Raw genomic sequence first — 25,927 nt, 5'->3', positions numbered from 1 at the left:
AAAAAAACCAATCTAAAACTGATTCATGCACAAGGGGTAGGTCCATCTATAGCTCTCTCCTGCCAGCCTGCTTCACTGTGCCCCACTGGTTGAGACAATGTTTCTGTGTGCCAGTGGTTCTCTCTCACCATCATCCTTGTATTTCATCTCACCCAGTAAAAACTGTCCTATCTTAGCATTTCTCTAGGGCAGCGGTTCTCAACCTTCCTAATGCCGCGACCCCTTAATACAGTTCCTCATGTTGTGGTGACCCCCAACCATAAAATTATTCTCGTTGCTACTCTATAACTGTAATTTTGCTACTGTTATGAATCCAATGTAAATATCTTTTTGTTTTCCGATGGTCTTAGGCGACCCCTGTGTAAGAGTCGTTTGACCCCCAAAGGGGTCGCGACCCACAGGCTGAAAACCGCTGCTCTAGGGGAACAGCAGTATGGAGTGCCAGCATGGTATATCAAATTTAAGCTGAACCAAAGAACTGCTTAAAGTAATGCCAATGTCCAACATTCTATAGGTATGGCTGGGGAGGATGCCATATCTGGCTTCTATAGCAGTTTTATTCACATTGCTTAAAAGCCATATTTAACATTAAATTAAATTGCCAAAATTGAGACCTTGTAATAAAGCAAGTCTAAATTGCACTAAGGTAATGTATACTAAAACAGTATTATTATGGTTAAGATTAGAATTCTAATCCATCAATATGTGAAGACTCATGAACCCTAAGATTTATTTCCCCCACCCCATCATTCACAAATAATGCATTTTCTGTGATGTCATGTTAAGATCAACCTGTAATAAAGCAACTTAGCTCCCTCTTACTTAAAGGAAATTAAATCTCATCTCTTAAACCGGACCTCCCAGGATCACATGTAAGTAGGATACATATTCTGCACTCCAGAAAGAGAGAATAAATGCCCATATGGATACACCTCAGATGTTTTTATAGCCAATTAGCATGCTGAGCTTTTTTCCACTTATTCATCCCACAAATATAACTAATGTAAGTAATTAGTACTAGCTAGGGTGACCAAACATCCTGGTGTGCTCAGGACTGTTCTAGTTTTAGCACTGAAAGTCATGCATTCTGGGAAACTCCTCAGTTCCAGGCAAACAGAGATAGTTGGTTACCCTACTACCAGTACCTATTGTCTACCAAGCCCTGGATAGACAGTCATGAAGAAAGGATACATAGTCCTTCACCTCATGGAATTTAAAATCAAGTAAGGCAGACAGACAATATACAAGTAAAAAAACCCCAAAAAACAATTATGTCTAGTGCTAAGAAGGAAGTGAATCAAGTGAATGGGGAAACTATCTGAGAATAGGGTGATCAGGGGAGGCTCTCTGAGGCAGTGGCATTTAGGTTGAGTCTAGAAACTCTGGGGGAGAAAAAGGGATGCAATTTTCTGGACAGAGTCTCCCGAATAGCTAAGGCCCTAATGCTGACAACAGCTTAGTTTTAGTCAAATAATTTAACGAGAACCAATGTGCATGAAGCTTAGCAGGCAAGGGGGAAAATGGAATAAGGTAGGTTAGAGGTAAGAAATCAGATCATTCTGAGGTTTCTAAAGCAGGATCAGAAGCCTGGCTTTTATCTGAAGGCACTGCGGAGCCATCAAACCGTTTTAAGCAGGAGAGTGACCATCCCCCGAGGGTTTTCAAAAAAGCATTCCGACTGACAGAGGAGCATACCAGAGGGGCCAGGGTAGAAGTGCAGAGAGGAGTCAGAAGGAATCCACAGCAATGTCATCAGAATGGATGGTGACCTGGACAAGGTAAACAGCCACAGGGACAGAGAGAAGTTGGAGGACTTAGGAGATGCTGAGGAAAAGAGTAGTAATTCAGAGGTTTAAATATGAGATGTTTATTCCCATTCTTTCATACCAAAACTGTTGGTAGAGGTACATAATTCCAAGAGTGGACATTGGTCAATTTTCAGGAGTAAGGAATGGAACCAGTGTAGAAGTATTTTCGGGGACAAAGAGGTATTTCTGTTTGTAGGGACTGTTTCAATAAAAATTTACTATTTTTATAATAAAAAAAAGAAAAAACAATGAACATAAACACAAAAATCCTTCTAAAGTAATAATTCCAAAGTGGCAGTATAATAATCCTTTACATTTCACATGTGGCAACTGTCCCTTCACATTTCCAACAAAATAATTATATTTGTAGATAAAATACTGAGTTACATAAATGCCCATAACTTTATAGAATTGACAAAATAAAATCTGTTTTCAACCATTCAAAACAAAAGGTACATAAAAGTTTTTAAAAATTCTACTGCTAACTTGTTTTTACTTAGTTCTCTCTCCTAATACACTTTCTAACTAATGCAGAGTTCTATTCCTTAAAGGGATATCGTTATTATAGCAGAGGGGCTTCAGCAAGAAGCCCCAGATTGACAATGTCCTTTATCTCTGTAGGTGATCCTAATGTAACCAGGTTAGAAAGCTTGGTAAGTAGCACTTGCTAAGTAGCATTTGCTTATTCAACAAAGATTTATTAAGTGCCTCCTCTGTGTCAGGCATGCATTATTTTCAACTACCTGCTTGATGTCACCACTTGGATATCTCCTAGACAACTTTATAAACTCTACACATCTAATACTGAACTCATGTTTGTCACCTTTAAATCTGATCTTCCTCTAGGTCAGCGGTTCTCAACCTTCCTAATGCCGCGACCACTTAATACAGTTCATGTGTGGTGACCCCCAACCATAAAATTATTTTCGTTGCTACTCTATAACTGTAATTTTGCTACTGTTATGAATCGTAATGTAAATAACTTTTTGTTTTGGGCGACCCCTGTGAAAGGGTCGTTCGACGCCAAAAGGGGTCGCGACCCACAGGTTGAGAACTGCTGCTCTAGGTTTTCCTGCTTCATGCCAGAGCCTCCTCGTCCTCACCCCAACATCCAAGCAGTCATTAAGTCCTCTCAGTTTTATATCCTGAATATTATGTCCAAATCTACTTTCTGTTGTCTCTTTAACTACCATACCAATCCATTCATTCAGCAAATATTGTCTGCCGCAGGCCAGGCACTGTTCTAGGTGCAGAGATAGTACAGTGAACAAAAAGCCCTTCCCTTCTGAAGCCTCCATTCTAGTGGAGCTTATGCTCTCGAACTTCTGTCACCTGGACTCTTCTATCTGCTACCTAACTGGTGTTCCCCTCCAGATTACTATCCACATAGCAGCCTGGACAAACGTTTTAAAAGGCAAATCTTAACATCTCTTCCAGCTTAAAATCCTTCAATGGTTTCTGATTACCCTCGGAATAAAGTCCAAAGTCCTTAACATTGCCAACATGGCCTTGCCAGTGGCTTTAAACTTTTTAACCCCAGTACACAGTAAGCTAAATTATACCTGATGACTCAGTATGCACGGACATGTATATACATGAAACACAAATTTCATAAAACAATACTTAATACTAGGTCTGACACACCTGATGTTTCCTATTCGATTCAATTTCATTTCTATTTTTAATGCTGGCTGTGATCCCCTAAATTGGGTTTTCCATTCTCAGAAGGTCCAGACTACTTCTGCAGCTTCATTTGTACCACTCTCTCTCCAATTAGATTTTAGTCACTGTGCTTCTTTCAGTTTCATGAGGGTGCTAGGTCCTTCCTGCCTAACATTTCTGTACATGCTGGTCCCTCAACCATGAACACTCAACACTGTACTCTTCAGTCTCCTAATCTTTTCCCTAACACATACTCCATGTCTCAGTTTAAATGTCACTCCCAACAGGCTAGTATAGGATCCCTGTCATACTCTCAACAGTATCCTTGCTCTTCTTTCCTACGTAGTCTGTAATGAAATGACTCTCTGAGCCATGCCTGCACCTGCCCCTCCCTTCCTCCCTCCCCTTCCTCCCCTCCTTTATTTCTCTCCTCTAAGCTCCTTGAAGGTGGAAACTGCTGCTACTTTGTTCACCCAAGAGCCTTAGTGCCTAGCACTGTGTAAAACATTTGTTCAAAAATAAACAATCTCTGCCCTTGAGGAAGTTATAGTTTAGGAAGGGAGCAATAAGTATACCAACAGAACTGGTGTAAAAGATGGGTTTTGAATTTTTCCTAAGAGATTCTCTGTTAAAGCTCCCACCCATGAAACTCAATCTTCTCAGCACTATTTCCAAAGAAAAGTTGAGTGAAATTACCAAATGAGTTACATCCAGTTAGATGAAACATTATGACACAAATTAAAAACTTCACAAGGGGCCGGCCGAGTGGCTCAGTTGGTTAAGAGTTGTTTTAAGAGCACGGGTTCTGAGCAACAGGGCCGCTGGTTTGATTCCCGCATGGGCCAGTGATGCTGCGCCCGAACTGAGCCACTGCTGAGCTGCCAACAGGTGGCAGGATGGCTCAGCTGGTGTAACAGCAAGATTACCTGTTCGATGGTAGGCTATGCCCATCCACAACTAAGACTGAACTCAGCACCTTGAGCTGAGCTGCCGCCCGTCTGGCTCAATGGAAAGGACATGCACTCTTAACAACAAGGCTGCCAGGTCCGACTCCCGCATGGGATGGTGGCTATGCCCACCTGCAACTAAGACTGAACTCGGCACCTTAAGCTGAGCTGCCGCCCGGATGGCTCAGTGGATAGGGCGTGCGCTCTTAACAACAAGGCTGCTGGTTCGACTCCTGCATGGGATGGTTACACCCACCCGTAACTAAGATTGAATACAGCACCTTGAGCTTAGAGGCCACAAGCTGCCGACGGGAAGCCAGATGGTGACTGGCTCCCTCCACAACGAAGACTGAAGGACAACTTGACTGGTCCCCTTCCCCAATTCCCCAATAAAATCTTAAAAAAAAAAAAAAACTAGGGCGGCCGGTTGGCTCGGGTAGTTAGAGCACAGACTCATAACACCAAGGATGCTGGTTCGATTCCCACATGGGCCAGTGAGCTGCGCTCTCCCCAACTAGATTGAGAACAGTGATTTGACTTGGAGCTGATGGATCCTGGAAAAACTGTTCCCCAATGAAGTTAAAAAAAAAAAATCCTTCAAAAACAAAACAAAACAAACAAACAAAAAACTAACTTCACAAGTCAACCCTGACATTTCTCACAAGTTCATCCTAGACTTTAATATAAAAAAGACCATATTAATGAGAAACACAGCTTTTAAATTTCCCAACTTTAATGGGGAAGGTTTATGGAAGGATACTTTATAACGATGATATTTTTTTACATTTAATATCTAAAAATAATTCCTAAAAAATACTTAGGGGGCCTATTCTCTCAAAGATAAATTTAATTATTGCTACTTCAAATAGGATGAGCAGAGAAAAACAGGACATGACAACATAAGCAACATTTAAAATTAGAAAAGAAATAAACTCAAGTAATCCAATATGTATGTAGCTCAATTTTTTTTTCTTGAGAAAGAGTAAAGTTTTATAAATACTGAGCTATATTGATCTGAATAGAGAACTCTGATTCCTTTATTTTCTTGGATGCTTTTCATTTTCTAGGACCTACTGCATAAATATTATTCCATAAAGAGTGACACATATTATCTCCATGGAGTCACATAATGGGGTAAAAAGCCTAGGTTTCCCTCGAATTGTTTTTTGTTTTTTCCCCAAGAGGTGCCAAAGGCAAAGTATCTTCATGATTTGCAATTTTAAAATGTTGAAGAAAGGGTGTGGTCAAGATAAAAAGTAAAGTCACTACCAAGTCACAAGTTAAAGGAAATTCTTCAAATTCTCAAAAGGTCTGAGTTTTAAAAAGCACTGAAAGTTAAAACAAATTTTAAACAACTCCAATTTAGTTACTACATACCTCTTCCCATCAAGAAGCCGAAAAAAAAAAAAAGAAAATAGCCCTCAATAAAAAGCATCCCAACAATTCAAATAGCTTCAGAGATCTAGAAAAACCACCAGCTTTGCCACCTTAAACATCTCTGTTAAGTTTTTTGTTACACCTGCACATACATCAAGACAGGAAGTTATTTCTCTCCCAAACTACTTAGAGTGTCTTCCTAAAAAGATTAACTAGCATCAGACAGTGGTCTCAATCATTAACATAAATAAGTACCTGGGCTGTACCTGGTAAAAATGCAGAGTCCAGGGCTCTATCCCCTGAGGGTCTGATTCAGTAGGTCTGGGATGGGAGCCCCTGCAAAGTACATTTTAAATAAGCAACCCAGATAGCTTCTGACACAGGTGGCCCTCCTCCCACCAGAAAGAAAACCACTGTAAAAGACTCACCTGCCTCACCTTCAGTAAGGACTAAGTTGAAGATAATATTTCTGACATAATGGCTTAGATTCCCATTTGGAAAACGCAGGGATAAAGGACCTCCTTACTCTGTTCCACTCTCACACTAGACACTCAGAGATTTGTCATGGTTTGTTCTTTTCCATAAGTACAATACACTAGACAGCAAATATGAAGCTATACTCCAAATGAAGACCTAGAACTAGATGGAACAGCCCAAGGCATCTTGGTCAGGAAAGGCCCAGAATGCACTTGTTTTGTTCTGAGGATTCTTAAAGACCCCCAACCATGCTGACTTTGAACTTCTGCTAAAGATCTCTGGTGAAAACTTCTAGAGGGCAGAGATCTTTCTCTGATTCCTCTGACAGCCTGGTACAGTGCTGAACAGACAGGTAGATTGAAGGCACTCTGTTAGGATGAGCAGGGAAAGGGAATTTTGATCTGGTTCCCATCTGATAAAAGAATGTCTATGAGTGGTTGAAGAGGAGGAAGTTGAAATTGCTGTTAAAATGTATTAGGTATTACTTACACATTTCATGCTAATTTCTTTTTACAAATAGAGTTGGGTTTAAAGTTGCAATCCCCTCCAATTCTTACTTTGGAAAACCTCTTTGTGGAGCTCTCTACCACAAAAGGAAGTTCTCATTTCATTTGTCAGAATTCTGTGGAAAATCACTAATGACAGAATAATTTGCTTAGTTCATTCACCATCAGAACTGACAGCGCTTTACCAAGAAAGCCCCCCAAATAATCTTTATAACTGATATACCAATTTTCTTTATTCAATGTACTTTACAAATATGAATTCTAGCAACATGAAAAGAAAATGACTAGTATTCTCATTTTCATTTTGCAATATGAAAAATTAAAAGAGATTAAGTGGAAAGAGTATATATGCCTTGTCATTGTGCAGATTTGGGTTCAAATTCCAACTCTACCAATTACAAGTTGTGTAAATTTGGTGTTACTTCTTCAATCTCCATTTTCCTCATATGTAAAACGAGAAAAATCATACCAACTTCATAATTTGAAAACTTGACCATTTAAATAAAGCACCTAATAAGGTGACTAGTTCACGCTAGGCACGATGTAAATTGTAGCTGATGTTATTATCAGAAATATCTACATTTCTAGATCAGAAAACTGTAAAAACAAAAAAGTTCTAATTCTCCTGTCATTCTAAAATTATCAACCAAACTTTTACAGTTAAGAATATATATTTTCTTTGTTCTTGTAAATTTCAGGAGCCTTTCATTGAGAATATTTTCAACTTACCTTTCAATCCTATCCCAAAACAAGGTTTCTATCCCTTTGATAGTTCTCCAAAGGCCCTATTACTTCCCCACCCCATACCACCATTTTCAAAATAGCCCTTTTCAACACATCTCCAGTCCCTCCTCTTAAAAGTTCTCTCCTTCAGGCCCTGATATCTGTCTTGAGACCTCTGGCCTACTACCAAGGACCCTCATGAAGCCATTTATACAAAAGCTTTATCTGCAACTGCTTGTACCAACATTCTTACGTACAAATACTTGATCCTTCCTATAGCACAATTAGATATACAAAGCTAATGTTATACCTAGATTTTACAGTTGTGACCAAATATATAGCTAGAAAACACCATAGTCCAGCCTAGAATTCAAATTTTCAGTTTCCAAGTTCAGTACTCTCCCTACGCAACTTACAGAGCTACTACCTTTTGTATATTCTTTATATCATTTGTTCACAAAACACAGGGGAAAATCCTTTTTGTATCACTACAGCACTATTTCAAAGGACAGCTTCCTCCCTACAGTATTTTCTAGAGTATATAAACAGTTCAAGCAACCCCAAGACACTGAGACCAAAAGTTACTTTCCATACTTCCTGCACAATCTTCAAGTAAGAAAGAATTCTGGGATGCTGCATGAAAACAGCCAAGAGGCCTTAGTCTCAGTCCCTCCATGTCGCTCTAGTTCTCCACTTCTATCCTCTTTCCTTCTCCTAAGAGTTTTCTTCAGTCTGACATCTCATCAGGGTCCCTTCTCAACCACGAACGACCCTAGTTGCCAAATAGATTCGTGCCCGCAGCTAAGTCCTTCTCGCCAAGCACCGCAGAGGGTCTCCGCAACATTTATGAATGTCCCTCCTCTCTGTCTACACCCCTTGTCTGAAAAACTTCACCTTCCAGAGCCCGTACCTTCTCGTCACCCTCCCACCCCAAAGCCCCACGCTCACCCCTTGCACCTCCTCCAAAACCTCCCAGCCTCTCAGGTTGGCGGGCGTTACTTCCTATCTTTCCTGGCCCGGATCATTTGGCCTGCAGCCCGCCACCCCAATCTGGCCCCGCAGATCACGGACCCCTCCGATCCCCCAAGCCCGAGGCCCACCAGCCTGGTCCCTGCCCCGCCTCCCGCCCAAGGCGCCAAGTCCTCGGGGCTCAGTCTCCAGGCCCTGGCCGGACTCCGAGGGTTCTGGGAGATGCAGGGAAGATAGGAGGGAAGCGGCAGAGGCGGTCAGGGCACGGGGCTGGCTAGGCACTCGGGTCCGGAGGCCCCGGGCCAGGCCGGCTCCCGGTTCCCGTGGCCCGGACTCAGTCCTCCCGCTCCGCCGGCCCGCGCCTCCGCGGCCTGCCCTCACCTGATCCAGGTTCTCGTCGCTGCCACTGTCCTCCGTGTCTGAGTCGATCACCACGCGGCCTTTCCGCTTCTTTACCATGGTGGTCCCCCGGCTCTCACGCCGGACGCCGCCCGGACTCCCCTCTAGCCCGCCTGCCAGTGGGACCGCCACTGCCGCCGCCGCCGCCGCTCGACCCACACAAAGGCGACCGCGCATGCGCGGTCCGCTCCGCCCCTGGCCCCGCCCCCGCTCGGCGCACGCCGTTCGCTGGCGCTCAGCGCCCCGCCCTGCTCCGCCCCCGACGCAGCGTGGGAGGCTGGGCCCAGCACCGGGCTGGGTTCCCGGCAGTGGACCACTTTCCGTTTCCCCGCGCAGGCCTCTGGAACCCTTGGGTGTGTCTCCGTTGCCGGGCCGAAGCTTGGTGGGCTTTCTACACATGTCGTGGACTGAAGCCGCAAGCATCTGGGTCCGCTCTGAGGAGACTTTTAACTGTCCGATACTGATGGAGTGTGGAGGGCGACGTCAAGAGCCGCCCTCCTGGAAAGCACAAGTCACCTGGACCACCCAGAGAGAAGGAGGATGGGCGAAGAAGCCTTCATATCTCCGTTGTGCAAGTTACACCTAAGCTGGGACTTGGAGGATGCATCTGAGTTACCCAACAGAAAAGTAGAGGGAAAGGTGTACCAAGCAGAAAACCGCGTGGGCAAAGGCCCAGCGACAATAAAAAAAGTTGGGTTCAGGGAACTGAAAGTTCATTATAGCCGAACAGTGACATGGTGTGTGGGCTAAGGCTGCGGAGGGACATGGTGGCCACATCAATCAGAGCCAAATAAGCTATATTAGGAAGTATTGAAAGATTTAAAACTGAAGAAACGACATTAAATTTATGTTTTAAAAAGATTCCTCTGTAGTGCAGCAAATGCATTAGAAGGGAGGGATACTAAGGGCTGGGAGGCCATTTAGGCTGTTGGTGTCATTTTAGCAAGAGATGATGGTGCCCTGAACGAAGGAAGAAGCAGTGGAAATGGTAAGAACTGGATGGATAATTTGGAAGGTAGAATTACCAGGACTTGGAGATTAGGTGGGAGAGGGATAAGGTGAGGTCCCAGACACAAATGATGCTCAGATTCTGGCATAGGAAGCTGGTGGTCATTGGGCCCTTCGTTGAGAAAACACAGGTAGAGAGGAGGTTTGGGAAATGGTTGTATGTGGGAAATAAGTTCAGTTTTATGCCTGTTGAGCTTGAGGTCAGCTGATAAAAAGGGCAGCTCCAAAGTGATTTCTTTGTGGGATTTGGAATACAGGGTAGGGAACATAAGCAATAACAACTTGAAACTGTTCTAAAAATTTGAAGTCCATTAATTCTTTATTCTGGTAGTGAACTTGGGAGTTAGACCCCAGTCTTTCTTAGGCATTACTGGGCAGAGGCAGGCTGATGAGTTCTTGGTCTCTGCTTCCCTTTTTCTCTTCCCCTTTACTGTGTAAATTATATTTTCTCCAGCATGTTTACAATACATATGACAAATGTGCATGCCTTAAAATAGTAATAAAAAGGGCAGGTCGAGTGGCTCAGTTGGTTAAGAGCTCGCTCAAAAGTGCGGGCGACTGCGTCGCTGGTTTGATTCCTGGCCCAAGCTGAGCTGCTGCTGAGCTGCCAACAGGTGGCAGGATGGCTCAGCTAAAAAAAAAAAAAAAAGTAATAAAAGAAAATATCACATCATACACAGAGAAACCCCTAGAAATAAACACATACCTAGATGTCCAGTTTGCTGACAGTTAGCTTGAATAGATATTCAGGATTCAGGTAGAAAAAACAACCTAAATAAGGCCCAGCAACCCCTTTACTCCAAGGGAGTTTTCTTAAGATATAAACCCTAGACTTCTCTTCCAAAACATCCTTGGAACTGAGACCATAGCCAAGATGATCCAAAATGACCAGGCCAGCTCCCCCATTTTTAGCCACCCTGAAGCCTGTGCCCTTCTGTGAGGTAGGGTCCTCCTTTTGGTGACCTGATCATCTCTATTAATTGGTTCAGAGTCTGAAAACTGGCTCAGATCAGAGTGGGCAAAGGATGATCACTTTTTATTGGGGCAACTGCCCTCAGCCCCCTGATCACCTAACCTTGACTTCTTCTGATTCAAAGCTGAAGAGCACTCTTGGCTGTCCATCCATTTATTTTGCCCTTGGCGATGCTATGTTCTGTTAACTATCTCCATAATTCTCTGAGGGTCAGGCCTCCTTGACTGTCACTCTGACCTTTCCACTAATAATTGCATTTACCTGGCTTCTGAAAGTTAAGTGCTGCCACCTGGCCTCTTGTTTCAAGGTCCTATCACCCCATGGCTGTAGTTAGCTGAGTTTTGTAACAGCTTTTCCTAATGTCAGTCCTGCCCTACATGGAGAATCACTACTGAACTTTCCGTGATGCCTGTGCACCTCTCACCTTCACATTCCTTATGGCCTTGGTAAATGGAATATCCTGTTGTTCTTCCCATGAAGCAATCATTTGGTGGGATTTCTGACCTTATATAGTACATCCACTTTGTTGTACTTGTCAGCTTTTAAATCCTGCCCTACATCATATGTTTTGGCAATTCTGGCTTTTTTTTTTGCTTCGTGTGGGCTGTAGAGTTTTCCATGCTTCTAAGAGCCATTTTAGTAGCAAATTTGCACCATTTCCTGGGGTCCTCGGCAGAGTGGTAATTTCTGTGGCCAGGAGAGTGATCCCAAATCAATAAACTCTCTAATTCAATTTTACAATCTGGTACCCTTGATCAAGCACCCTCAAAATCCAGTGTCTTGCTACTGTCTCCCAGCTTTTGCTATTATGTGCTTAGCTAGTTCTTGCAGCTCCTTTAGGATATAGCCCCTTTCCTCCCTTATCAGGTTCAGTATGTTCCCCACTGGGTTATGTAGTGTGTCAATCCTAGTTATCGGCCTGTCCAGAAGAGAGGTAAGGGCAGATGTGGTCTTATTTGGTATAGGCCTCTGCACTGTCTACTAGCAAGAGGGGAGTGCTTCTTGGTGAGCCATTTCTGCAGGTTCAGAGGGTTCAGGAGAGTCTGATAATTTAAGATCTTCAGTGGCATCAATCATAACCCCAACCCAAGTGTCTGGCCCCATTATTTCCCAGCCAGGGCCTTGGCTTAGATGACTTGCCTGGCTTAGGAGTATAACCTTATTGGAATTCAGACTATTCTGATAATTATCCTGGGCCTCAGTTTTCCCTGCCCTCCCATTGCAGGTGTTGAAGCCCTCTTCATATGCTATTAAGGAGGCCCTCTGGCTTTCACACTTGGCTTTCAGTAACAGTGACCCAATTCTACTATCATAGTTACTGTGCCCTCCCATATTTTTTAAATGTCTGATACATCCCACCAGCTAGTACATTCCCTTCCACCAGCATACCATCTCTATTTACCAACAATGCAATATTAACAACTGGATCATCAGATCTTCATTGCCAGCTGTGTCTTGAGTAACACAGCTTCTAAACATTATTTTAATACCTTTTTTCTCAGACTACTCCTAGCACCAACTGTTGCAGGTTGGGTGCTCCAAGAAGCAGACTCTGAGATGGAGTTTAGTGTGCAAAATGCTTATCAGGGAGTGTCCCGGGGATTGACAACTGTGGAAGGGAGGGAAAGTGGGAGAAGTTGAACTGCAGTGCATACCTGACTACAGTGTCAGCTGATCACATGGGTACTCTGAAGCTAAAATAGGTGGTCAGAGTTGTCCCACACTGGGCTGAAATTGCCAGACTTTTATAGCCCACATATTCATGGGGGATGGATTGGGGTTTACCTGCCTGGAGTCAATAAGACAAGTCATAGGAAAGGAATGTGTCTATGTGCAGAAATTTATTAAAGTGGCATAAAAATGCCTGGCCTCAGCACTACAGGTAGAAATATCCCCAAATAAGGGTATACAATTCATTTTGTTTAATGGAAAATCCGCTTGAACACTGCCAGCTCTAAGTAGGTGACCCTCATCACTCGCTAGTCTGTCTGGATTGCAGGGTGGGCTTCCCCATCAGGAGGGACTGTCCTGGATAAATGGCCTTGGATCTCAAATCAGGCCCATTTTCTGTTGTAGATGAATGAATGGTCATTCTGGTTTGTCATGCTTCCTCCTGTAAAGTTGCTTGGCATGAATAAAGTAATCCTCTGAGTAAATAGATACAATCAAGTTCCTGGACTAGCAGAGCAGAGAACTAACCCTGGATCCAGAGAACACCACCATGATCAAAATTCCCATGAGGTAATTTCCTTTCTGAAACTATTTATTTCCTTTGCCAGGATCATACCCTGATCATCCTTAAACTCTGAAGGGTCTCCATTAAGATATGAAACTGCTGAATCATATTAGCCTCTTACCTGAACTATTACAGTATACTTTGCTGGCCTGTGTCACTACAGCCCTTCTTAACGGTTTTCATGAAATTTGTTCTTTGTTTGGCCTCTGGAGGGAGTACCCATTCTGTGTCTTAAATTTGTGCAGTTTACTGTAGAATGTATATATTTTAAAGAATATAATAAATTACTACATTCGTTTTTACCTTCCTGTTGAAAAGGCTTGTACACATAAAACGATGAATGAGTAGTTTAGTCATGTTTATAATCTAGTTTTCATTTGAACATAATTGTCAGAGTGTATAGCATAAAAAATAAATACAGGATGTCAGAAGGAGAGCATCATTTGATATGGATGCATTAGGGAAAGCTTTTGAGGAGAACATGGGATTTAAGGTGTGTTCTGAATAGGTGCAGTCAATGTATCATTTAGGACCTATTGGCTGCAAGGGATAGAAACCCAACCCAGATTATTGAGGAAAAAGGAATTTATTGGTGCTTGGAAGTCAAGGAGAGACTAAATAGCCAAGCGTGGGAAGACAATAGATGCAGCTGGGCCTCGGAACAACTAGAATTGGCAATATAAAAGCTCACTTATCCTTCTTTTATCCTCCCATTCCTGTCTCTCAGCATCTTTATCTTGCTGCAAGCCAGTTTTCTTCACTATATTAGCAGGTAGCTCAGGAGCTCCACAAGATCAAGCTTTTGGGATGCAGAAGAGGAAGGAATGCTGAGCAGAGAAAATATTCCATTTTGAGGAGGAATGAGTATGGTTTAGGCAGATACCAGCATGGATGAGAAATTGAAGATAAGTATAAGTATTATAGATGGAGTAGGAGATTATGGAGGGTTTAGAATTTATATACTGGCATATCTGGAGGCCAAAGGAATATGGTATTTAGTTCTGGGTGCCACATTTTGACATGGAAATAGGCAAACTGTTCTGTCTAGAGTAAGGTAGTTAATAGATTGAATATAAGTTGTATAAGGGCAATAACTTTCCTGGTTTCCCTGGGTTTAGAAAGAAGGAGCAGAAGATCAAAGACAGCAAAGAGAGCTCAGTAAAATTTAGGGTTGTTGAGAGGAGGGCTTAATGAGAGAAGCCAAGGATAGCTAATGATTTCCAGCTTAGAAGGATGTGGGCATTTACATAAACAGGGAAGATAAGAGAAGGAGTTAATATGCGTAAATATGATAGCTCAGTTTTAGACATAACTGAATTTGAGATGCTAGTGTCATGTCCCACTGCTGGAACTGCTATCAAGAGGTTGGAAATGTATGCTGGGGTTTAGGGAAATAGATTGTCAAATTGTCTTTAGATAACTCATCTGAAACTAGAAAAGAGGAAGGTGCAGGCTGGGCTTTGAAGACAACCCCATTTAAGGTTATGGGAAGAGAAGTCAGTGAAAGAGGCAGCTAGAGGAGGTAGGAGAACCAGGCAAGTGTAGTGACTAGAGAAGTCAAAGCAGAATTTCAAGAAGGAAGAGGTCGTGGCGTGGAAACCAGTGATGGAGGAAACTTGGAAAAGGCAATTATATTTCGTGAGGTCTTTCAGAATCCTGAGAGAAGAACGGTGTTAACTGCCAGGAGTTACAATTCAAATTCATGCTGAGTGCTTAATTCCTGCCAGCGCTATGCTAGGTGCTGGGGATCCAAACAGCCCAGTTCTGGACCCAGAAAGCTCACAGTGTGGTGGAGGAAGTGAGAAGTAAATGAATAATAATTAAGATACTATTGTATATTGAAAGTGTTTAAACATTGGTGTGAGCAAGATATAGCAGAAGCCCTGCAGAGTGGGTGACCCCACGGAGCGGGACTGGGAAACGGCGGGTAGGACGGTTTGCTGTCCAGATGCGTGATGGGTCTCCAAAGATTCCGCGGGGGCAATTCCTGCAGAACCAGCCCTCTGAGGTCATAGACAGCTCTTGGGCAGCTGCGGAGTGATGGGGCACGAGGGGATACTAGCGCCGCAGGGCGAAGGAGCGTTAGGGTCCTTCCTATTTGAAAGATGAAGGATGGATATTGCAGCCTGAAGATGGAATGCAGGAAGAAGAGGCGAATATCTTTCCTAAATTCTCTCCACTTTCTCACATAGGGCAGAAAAAATTCAGGTGTTGTGGAAACCGAGCCTTTTGGGAAGCTAGTTGACCAAAAGCCTCAGGTCGTTGAGTTTGGGAATGCTTGTTGCTATACCCCGGCCTCCGTATTAGGCCGGAACTCGAGTATCATAACGCCTGCTTTGCCGCGGGACTGTAAAAGCAGGTGGACCTACACGGGGAAAGTGGTGTACGGGTCGGGAAAAGCTGGGGATCCGGACGGAATCCACTCTTGACTCCAGGCCGCGGAGGCAGGCGGGCGCCTGCGGGCGGTTGGTGCGTCCGGGACGTGCCGCGGCGACAGCGCTTTAGCAGGTGAGTGTTGAGCCGCAGCACGGCCGGGACCGATCCCCGACTCGAATCGGGAGCTTAAAGCCGGGGCTGTAGAGTTAATTTTAACACATACTAGATGTGTGACCTCGGGCGATTTTATCTTGGAATCTCGGTTTCCTGGTTTTTATTATGGAAATAATAATAGTACCCCTCTCAGGATTGTTTAGAATAATAATATTACTTCTCTCAGGGCTGTAGTGAGAAGTCAATGAAAATAACAGAACAGTTTCTGGCACATGATAAGCCTTGGATATACTGTCTTTACAGACTTCCTTTTAGCTGCGGGCATTAGGTCGCTGTTAAAACTCACCAACTTTGGGACGGAATCATCCGTTAATGGGTTTGACTTTATTGGTAAAAATATGAAACAAAACATTCATAATTAAAGTTTTATTATTAGAAAAGTAACACTACTGAGGATTTGGAAAAATATTACTCATAGTCTCATCATCCTACACGCAACTTTAAACCTTTTATTTTTCTTACCCCCGAAAATATTTTTTCTGTGCATTTTTATACTTGTAAAGTTAGCACATAGCAAGTTTGATTCGTCCTTATTTGCCACTTAGTAGTGTAGCCCAAGTATAGGGTTCAGGAGTATAATTTTTATGATTGCATAAATTCCATATGGGCATATCATTTATTTTCCATATTTCTGTATTTGTAGCGGTAAGATCATTTAAGTACTATCAGTGAGGGAAATTTAAATATTACCTATGATTCCAGAACCTCAGATCAACTTTTTATTTTTCCTGGTTTCTTTCTATTTTTAGTTTATGTGAAAGCATTACTTACATGGTTTTCATTTATTCAGCAAACATTATCAAGCATCAGTTATGTTCAAGCCATAGTTCCTAAGATTAAGGAGATCAGGCTAGTTAGTTAAACAGGTAAAAGTAAGAGTCTAAAATTATGTAAGGACTGTGAGAAGTATGCACAGGTTCTTATGAGAATATGGAGGAAGAGCATTGTTGATGCCCTCCACAGTCAGAGGCCACCAGGAACAAGCCTATAGTTGAACAAGTTGGGTTTATTGCTCCTTGTAGTGAGAGAGAATACACACCATGGGAAACGGTGGGGCATCTCAGTAAGAAGGTGTTCGAAGGGATTTATTATGGACAAGTGCTGATTAACAACACAGATGCACTCTGAGAAATGCATCAATAGGTGATTTTGTTGTTGTTTGAACATCATAGAGGGCACTTACACAAACCTAGATGGAATTGCCTACTACATACCTAGGCTATGTGGTAATGGCCTATTGCTTCTACACTACAAGCCTGTACAGCATATTACTGTACAAAACAACACAAGATTAAATCAAGCACAAGAGAAAATGATGCAATCAAGAGATGTGGTAAGCACAAGATTTGAGAGGCTGTTGCTGGTATAACACTGCACACTGTTTTACAGCAAACTTTTTTTTTTTTGCAAGTAGAAAGAGTCCACTCTAAAAGAATGATAAAAAGTATAATAAAGTACAAATGGTTAGTCACAAAATAGTCATGGGGATGTGAAATACAGTATGGGGAGTATAATCAATGTAAAGGTTATGTAGGGTGTCAGATGGGTACTGGACTTTTTGGGGGGATCACTTCATAGATTATATAAATGCCTAACCATGGTACTGTATACCTGAAACTAATATAAAATGATATTGAATGTCAGCTATAATTAAATATATATATATATAGTCACGGGATGTAAAGTACAGCATAGGGAATAGAGTCAATGGTATTGTAATAGCTATGTATGATGTCAGAGGGGTAGTAGACTTGGGGGGGGGTTATCACCTTGTGAGGAGTATAAATGTCTAATCATATGTTGTTTTGTACACCTGAAACCAAAAAAAAGTACCAACAAGGTAACAAAACTCATGAAATTAAAAAAAAAGTATTTAAATGTGGTGGTATTAGTGCTACTGTTTAGTTTCTATCTTTGAGGAGCTCTATTAGTGACTGATAGTCAAAGCTTTGTTACTTAAAGTGTGAGCCTTGGACTAGGAGCTTGTTGGACATGAAGAATCTTGGGGATCTTGTCTGACTTACTGGATCAGAGAACCCTCTCATAGCCACCATTCCATCTGATCTTCAGAAGAATCCCTTAAGGGAGGTATGGGAGGTGTTAACACAGCCTTACCTCCGAGGAAATGGAGGCCTCAAAACAGTAACTGTTTTACCTGAGTTAAACAGCTTTATTAGGGTTAGCCATATGAAATTGCCAATATTTACAATATATCCTAATAAGAGGGCAGAGCCAGGTGTCAAGTCTAAGTTTTCTGACTCCACATACACTGCACACTGTACTCCCTGTTTTTATAGATAAAGTGCTAACATGTCAGCCTAGGTCTTGGAGTGAATTAGTTGAATACTTTATTTTAGGAACCAATTATTTCTTTAAAACTCCAGCATAAAAATTTGTTTTAAAATTGACACAACCTTTTGAAACACATTCTTGAATTATTTTTGGGTTGATTATAAATTCCATGAAAGGGACCAGTGTTTATATGTGCATCTTGGTGTTTTTTCACAAGGCAGTGGGATGCCTTACATACAGTGCAAACAGTATTTGCCTCATAGTAGCCCTGGGTAAATGTTTATAGAATTAGAAAATAAGTTCATGAATTTCACAATGCATGATCCATGTTGAATTGGAAATTGTGATGTATTCATTGCTACACTGGTAACTCTTCATTGTCTCTTCCGTTATAGGTGGAATTGGGCTATTTGCTGAAGCTTCTTTCCCTGATAGCCCAGGGAGAAATTGACATTTTGACTTCTTCTTACCATGGCTTTGGTTCACAAATTGCTGAATGGCACTTATATTCTCGGGAGATGCCCAAAGCCAAGTGTTGCTTCGTGTCCATTTTTGTGTACTCGCTTTGCAGACTATTGTTCCAGTAGTCTTCAGAAACCAGTAGCTACTCCTGGCCAAGGCTCCCCTCGGAGGACCGCTGAAGGGGGTTTGCAAGGACATCACCAGAGAGAAGCTGCTTTGGATATAACTTCCCCTGAGGAGAAGCCTGAAGTTAGTTTTGATAAAGCAATTAAAGATGAAATAAAGGACCATTTTAGGCGGTTGAAGGATGAAATTGTGAATCATTGGATAGGGCCCGAAGGCCGCCCTCTGCATGAGGTCTTGCTGGAACAAGCCAAGGTTGTCTGGCAGTTCCGTGGAAAAAAAGATTTGGATAAATGGATAGTGACTTCGGACAAGACCATTGGAGGCAGAAGTGAAGTGTTCCTGAAAATGGGCAAGAATAACCAAAGCGCACTGCTGTATGGAACTCTGAGCTCTGAGGGGCCTCACGATGGGGAAAGTGGTCGCAGTGGGTACTGTGCAATGATGTCCAGGGTTCCCAGGGTAGGTGAGGCCCAGGAACCTGTTTTCTAGTGAACTCCGGTGATCTTCATTGTAGCCTGATCTATAGCAGAGAGCTTTTGTTTCTGTAAATGAAAACATGTGGCATCTCATCTGTATGGGTTAAAGAACTACTGGGAACAAGTGTAAAGTTGAAGCACAAGGGGAAAGTGGTTCCTGAGGAGGGACTACTTGTTTCTGGGCATCACTTTGGGCCAGAGTAGGGCATTCTTATATTTGAGGAGCCCTGAGAGGTTAAACATTTGAATAATGATCTGGGGAGTTTGCATCTCCTCTTATGTAGACCACAGACCCTGTAATGGGCAGGGGTTCCTTAAAGTGGATGTATGATTAGCCTGACTTTTTTTTTTAACTTTTAATTTTAGAATAGTTTTCATTTTTACAGAAAAAATTGCAAAGTAGTACAGAGAGTTCCTATATGCCCCTCATCTAGCTTCTCCAATTGTTACCATCTTATATTGTTACAGTATATTTGTCACAACTAAGAAACTAACATTGGTACATTACTATTAACTAATTGCAGTCTTTATTTGGATTTCACTAGTTTTTCCACTAATATCTTTTTTTTCTGTTCTAGGAGCCCATCTAGGATACCACATTACTTCTAGTTGTCATTAGTCTCCTCTGGTCTGTGACAATTTCTTGTCTTTCCTTATTTTTCATGAGGATTTGAGAAATACTGGTCACGTATTTTTGTAGAATGACCCTCGATTTGGGATTTTCTGTTTTTTTCTCCTGGCTAAACTGGGGTTCTGGGTTTTTAGGAAGAGTGCCACAGAGTGTAAAGTACCCTTCTCATCACATCATGTTGGGTACATGCCAGCAGCATGACTTCACACTGATGTGTTAACCTTGATCACCTGGTCAAGGTAGTGTTTGCCAGGTTACTCTATTGTTAAGTTACTTTTTTCTTTTTTCTATACTTCGATCTTTGGAAGCAAGATACTAAGTGCACCCTACTTTCAAGATGTAGGGTAGGGCATGGGATTAAGTTCTATCTCCTGGAAGACGTAGTATTTACATAAGTTATTTGGGATTCTTCAGAAAGGAAGACTTGTTTCTCCCACATTTATTGATTCATTCAATAATTTAGTATGGACTCACACTTTGGGTTATAATCCAATATTATGTTATTTATTTTGTTGCTCAAAGTGTTCCAAAGTTTGGCCATTGCGATCTCTTTTAGGTTGGCTCCTGTCCCTTTGATATGCCCCCCACCCCTTTGTTTTTGAGCACTTTTTGGCACTACAAGATGTTCTAAACTCATCTTGTATTTTCCCTGTCTCAACCCTAGAATTAGACATTTCTCAAAGGAATCCTGGTTCCTTTTTTTGGAGAATGGTATTAGAAACCAAGATCTGGCCACTGAGTATGCTTGTTGTGACTGGGCTGATACTTTGTCTGGGACATCTCAGTGGGCATAGCTAGGAAGCATATATATACATACCAAGTTGTGGAAACACACGTCTGTAATGATTTCTGTATCTATATTAAGCTAAATGTGAGTTCATACTAAGGCTCAGACTCTAATTCAGTACCATGTGGTTCAGGCTAGCCTTACTCTTATCTTGCTTCTCTTTAACTTCCCTCTGTAATGATGAGAAACATGTCTTCCACCATTTACTTATTAATTCAACCCCAGTATACATGTAATGCAATTTCAGAGTTTTTAACCCATAACCCTGCAAGAGACAACTTTATCAACTAGAATACAGTGTTTATGTATATCTTTTGTCTTTAGCCTTGCAGTTTCCAGTCAGAAAACTATTTTCCAATGTTACTTAGGTTAGCTCCTTTATCTCACTACTGGCCTGTGAATTTTTGCAAATTTGCTGACCAGGCGTCGTTTCAGGATGGGCTCCCACGCCTGGCCTTGGTCGCAGCCACTGGGTGTTTGCTTAGATATTGTGCTTAAGGAGAAAGGCAAATGTTAGGAGTAGTATTAGGCTTCCCTCTCTCCAGATAATGATGAAAAAGAAAGGTATGTGTTCTTTCAGAGGCAACAAACTATGCATACAAGATTTCTTTCCAGGCCTTGAAAATCCACAAGATGGCTTTGGTCAGTCCACAGGTGAAAATAATTCTATGGCTAGATACTCACTGTGGAGTAATGAAAAATGTTGATAACATTTATTAAGTGTGCCCTGCCAGTGCTTTATATACATTATCCCTTTTATTCCTCACAACAATATTGTAAGGTATGATCATCCCAATTTTACAGATGAGGAAACTGAGGCTTGGAGAGATTTAGTGATTTGTCCAAAGTTATACAGCTAGTAGATAATAGTTCATATCTGTGCACTGGTATTCTTGAAATCAGATTACCTCTGAAATTGCTATAAACACCTTTGGAGATTAACACTGCATTCCACTTTCAAAGAGAGAGACAGTATAGATAGTTGTTAAGAACACAAATTTTGGAGTTAAACAGCACCGGATTTACCACTTACTAGTTGAGTACTCAGTTTCTTCATCTATAAAATGGAGTACAGTGATAGTACCCATCTCAGGGCTGTTGTGAGGATTAAGTTATGTATATAAAGTGCTTAATGTAAGTTTTCAATGGATGGTAGCTGTTGTTATAAAATATCAATTTTAAAACTTGAGCTCTTTCATAGTTTTCTAATTTATGAGAAGGCAGTTGCCATTAAGTTGCCCACTCAGGAGCCATTGCTCCATAGGACCAAGGAAAGATGGTACTTACAGCAGTTCTTTTCCATTCAGTGACACCAAATGAGTGCCTTCCTCATGTAAATATTGCCCTGGGCCAATCATGTCTTGAACATGACCTTAGAAATATGTATCTATGTCAGTAGTTTGTACTAAAATAAGAACCACCAGATTTATCTGCCTTCTTATGGTGACAGAGCCCAGAGAGACAGAAAAATGGATAGTGGATCCTTTTATTGCTATAAAAGGTGATGATTCGCATTTTACTAATAGTGGAAAATGAGGTGAAAGTAACTTTTCTTTCTGTACCTTAGGGCCCTTTTGACAGAAAGAGGTCTTATGATTGGTCTCAGTTCAACACTCTGTATCTCCGTGTCCGAGGAGATGGTCGGCCTTGGATGGTGAACATCAGGGAGGACACGGATATAATCCAGAGGAAGAATCAGATGTACAGTTACTTCATGTTCACCCGTGGGGGGCCCTACTGGCAGGAGGTCAAGGTAACAGCACAGTTTTTACTGTGTATGAAATGACGTCTTTTGAGATCATGATTACATTGTAGCTTTTTTTTTTTTTTAAATTGGGAAACTGTGTTTCTCCAGGATCCATCAGCTCCAACTCAAGTAGTTGTTTCAATCTAGTTGTGGAAGGCACATCTCAGTGGCCCATGTGGGAATTAAACTGGCAACCTTGGTGGTATGAGCACTGCACCCTGCGCTGTAACCACCTGAGCTAACTGGCCATCCCTACATTGTAGCTTTTTAAATTATTAGTCTCTCTTGGAAGGTGTGGAAAGGGAAAGAAGGAATAGGACCTAAGGGCAAGATTTACATAATTGACTTTTCCTTTCATTAATATAAATGTTAACCTACTAACCAGGATATCAAATATTTTTGATAAGGATGTGGCCAGGTGCATACTAACTCATGGGTACACCTCTGTTCTGTGCCCAAGTAGTTGTTCCTTTTTAAGTGTCTGCCATTATCACCTCTTACAGGCAACTCTACTAAACTAGTGTCCCTAGCTTAGTAGAAAGGCTCCCTTAAGAGGAATAAATACTTCATATTTTAAAATCAAAAGTTTTATTTATTTCTTGGTAGTAGAAGGCCATCTTATTTTGTAAATGAGAAGAAGCTTTGAGAAGGTAAAAAATGTTAACCTGGAGAAAAATAAGTGGAAATTCAGGGAGTGAGGGCAAAATCAAGTGCCCATTCCTATCTTCTGACTAGTGAAAGCTTTTAACCCATAAACTCAAAAGAAAATCCCCATTTTGCTCATACTGAAACCTAAAGCTCATCCTTGAGTCCCTTTCTCCCTCATCCCACATCCAGTCTATTAGCGAATCCTGTCACCTCACTTCCAAAATACACTCAGAATCTGGCATTTCTAGCCATCTCTTCCACGCTTACCCTAGTCCAGGCCTTTGGATCACTGCCGTAGCTTCTTCATGGATTTCTATTTGTCCTCTTGCCGCCTTAAAATCCATTCCACTCAGCAGCCAGAGCGAGCTTTCCAAAGCACAGCTCAGGTAACGTTACTTGCATGCTCAAAGTCCTTCAGTGGTTTCCCCTTACAATTACAGTAAAGTCCAAATTCCTTAACATGGCCTACCGGGCCTCCTATACCAGACCCGTCTTCATCTTTCAGTCTCCTTTCCTTCTTCCCTTCCTTCCCACTGGCCCCTTTTCTGTGTGTCAAACTCAACAAGCTCACTTCCACCTCAGACCCCTGTACTTTGTGTTGTATCTCCTGGTATGTTCTTTTGCCCATATCTTCACCTGCTTCCTCTTTCCTGTCATTCACCTCTCAGCTCAGAAGTTGCCTCACACAGGCCTTTCCTGGTCCTTCTAGCTAGAGTTGCACCCTCTAAACCAGTCACTTTCATTAACACCACCCTGTTTAACTTTTTCAAATAACATCACTTATGTAAACTTATTTTGTTCATTAACTATCTCTTTGTTTATTGTCACTCTCTACACTGCTCCCCTGGAACTAATTCTGTAAATTCTCAGAGCAGGGATCTTGTCTGTATGGTTCATTGCTGTTTTCCTTGCACCTGAAATGGTGCCTGGCATATAATAGGCTCCTGATACATATTTGTGCACTAATATATATATATATAATTATTATATTTGTAACACTTGTTACAAAATGCAGAAAAGGAAAAAGTATTTTGTAGTACCACTACCCAGAGATAAAATACTATTATTTTAGTATGTACCTTCAGACCTTTATTTATACTTTTCTTTTTACAAAAATGGTATTGTGGCCATGCTGTTTTATAACATATACTGCTCACTGAATTTTATATACAACTTTCTGTTGAAATAGATTTCTACATCATTTTAAATAAATGCATATTTTATTATATAAATAGACCACAATTTACTTAACCCATCCTCTATTGTACATTTACATTGTGTTCAGAGTTTTTCACTACTGTACCAAACTCGGAGGTAAACATCCTTAATTATTCTCTTAGGATATATTCCTGGCTGTCAGCTAGGAGTCACTCTCAGCTCCTAGAAGTTGCCTGCATTTCTTGCTATTTAGCTCCATCTTCAAAGCCAGCAGTGGAGAATCTCCCTCGTCACTGAATCCCTCTCATGTGGCTAGTATCTTTCACCAGTTCCGTTATGGACTCAGTAATTAAGTCAGACCTACAAAGGATAATATTCCCTATACTAAGGTCAACTGATTTAGGGCCTGCAGTTTCTTCACAGCAGCACCGAGGTTAGTGTTCAGATATGTGGAAGAAGGTATGTGTACACCAGAGGTAGAAATCTTGGGGGGCATCTTAGAATCCTGCCTACCACAATTGCCAGGTGCCCTCTGAAGGAGTTGTACTAATTTGTACTCCTACTAACAATGTGCCTGTTACTCCCCATCCTTATTTTTCTATTGGGTTTAATCTTTTTCTTATATATCTGTGATCCAAATGACTAGCCACTTGTCATAACTGCATATATTAAATAATTTTAGAATTAAATTTAAACTGTTCTTTTATCATTGCAATTACATACAAATGCTTGTTACTTACATATTTCAGTTATGAAGTAAATGGTTTCTTTTTTTCAGATTCCTTTCTCCAAATTTTTCTTCTCTAATCAAGGAAGGATTCGGGATGCTCAGCACCAGCTTCTGCTTGACAAGGTAACATTTTCCTCTACTTTCACTCCAAAACTGTATTATCTTCAGTGAAACACAACTCCTGTGAGGATGAGTTCGGTCCATTTTGAAGGTTGGCAAAATGAAAGATGAAAATTCCTACTCAAGGCCACCCTTGTAATACCCAGACTGATGCTGACTCAGACCTATTCGTGAGTCAAACCCCCATCCTGGAGAAATTTCATTATGGTCTTCTTTTCAGCATGCCTACCTTTTATTTTAGCTTTAAAATAAGAAAACATTATTATTTATTATTATAAGAAAACAGTATTAAGAGTTCAGGAGAGCTTCAGGGAACTTCCATTGGATATCCATGTTGTCCTCATTAGTCTTAAGTAGCACTGCATTAAAGGGAGAGAAGTATTGCTAGAATGTGGAAAGAAAAGCAGCGCTGTACTTCCTCTTATAATTTGCTACAGCATAGGAGAACTATGGTATACTTGCTAAGGGCTGATAGTATACAGAACCAGCTATAGTAATTACCTCATGGAATTTTAAAACTCTATAGGAACAACATCAGTACATTAGTATATGTGATTTTGATCAATTTCTCTGTTTTAAATTTAGATCTCTTCTATTGGATTCACCCTGGCTGATAAAGTGGATGGTCCATTCTTCCTGGAAATAGATTTTATTGGAGTGTTTACTGATCCATCCCACACAGAGGAATTTGCCTATGAAAATTCTCCAGTGCTTAATCCAAGACTTTTTAAATAGAGATCATATGGTAGTTTTGTATTTCTAAACTAAAGGTAGTAGTATCCATGATGACCCAGGCAAAATAAAGTAGTTCTTTAATGGCATTCAATCAATGGCCGGTATGTATTTTCTAAGACAAAGCTAAATGTTGCTGCTAAGAGGGACCATATAGAGGGAAACACAGCATGAAACCAGTTTCTAAGCTGTACCTTAACTTAAAGAATGCAAGTACTGATGCAGAGGTACTATGTAAATAACTGTTTTTGGTTAGAATGATTCCTGTTAGAAACAATTCCTACATGAGTAGGTGGTTTCCAAAGCAAGGAGTCTCCTAGATGACTGTTGATGGCACTCTATTCTTTATAGGTTTCTTCTGTTTTCTAACCCATCTTTGAGGA

At 41.4% G+C, this 25,927-nt stretch overlaps 2 protein-coding genes across 3 annotated transcripts in view; one reads left to right on the top strand and one right to left on the bottom strand.

The window, feature by feature from the left end:
• Positions 1-9,045, bottom strand: part of RTF1 (RTF1 homolog, Paf1/RNA polymerase II complex component) — a 57,185-nt gene extending 48,140 nt beyond the window's left edge. Inside the window, exon 1 of one of the 2 annotated variants that reach the window (XM_019645073.1) lies at positions 8,851-9,045. In XM_019645073.1, coding sequence (XP_019500618.1) covers positions 8,851-9,045 — 195 coding nt within the window. Of the gene's footprint in view, positions 1-6,060; positions 6,131-8,850 lie in introns of those variants that run through there. The other variant, XM_019645075.1, reaches the window with a different exon arrangement.
• A 6,076-nt stretch (positions 9,046-15,121) lies between these two features.
• Positions 15,122-25,642, top strand: NDUFAF1 (NADH:ubiquinone oxidoreductase complex assembly factor 1). The gene is made up of 5 exons (XM_019644841.1): positions 15,122-15,593; positions 18,323-18,974; positions 21,977-22,162; positions 24,741-24,815; positions 25,398-25,642. Exons 2-5 carry the CDS (start codon positions 18,399-18,401, stop codon positions 25,545-25,547), a joined length of 987 nt encoding a protein of 328 aa, XP_019500386.1. The 5' UTR covers positions 15,122-15,593; positions 18,323-18,398; the 3' UTR covers positions 25,548-25,642.
• Positions 25,643-25,927: the final 285 nt, after the last annotated feature.

Source organism: Hipposideros armiger, unplaced genomic scaffold, assembly GCF_001890085.2.
Source record: "Hipposideros armiger isolate ML-2016 unplaced genomic scaffold, ASM189008v1 scaffold_92, whole genome shotgun sequence".
NCBI lineage: Eukaryota > Metazoa > Chordata > Mammalia > Chiroptera > Hipposideridae > Hipposideros > Hipposideros armiger.
This window is presented reverse-complemented; position numbering and strand designations above follow the sequence as displayed.

Excerpts from the sequence above, each read along its gene's own strand:
- NDUFAF1 (XM_019644841.1), top strand. The coding sequence starts at position 18,399 with ATGGCTTTGGTTCACAAATTGCTGAATGGCACTTATATTCTCGGGAGA. Across the intron at positions 18,975-21,976 it reads TGATGTCCAGGGTTCCCAGG|GGCCCTTTTGACAGAAAGAG; the intron begins GTAGGTGAGGCC and ends TCTGTACCTTAG. Across the intron at positions 24,816-25,397 it reads ACCAGCTTCTGCTTGACAAG|ATCTCTTCTATTGGATTCAC; the intron begins GTAACATTTTCC and ends TTTTAAATTTAG.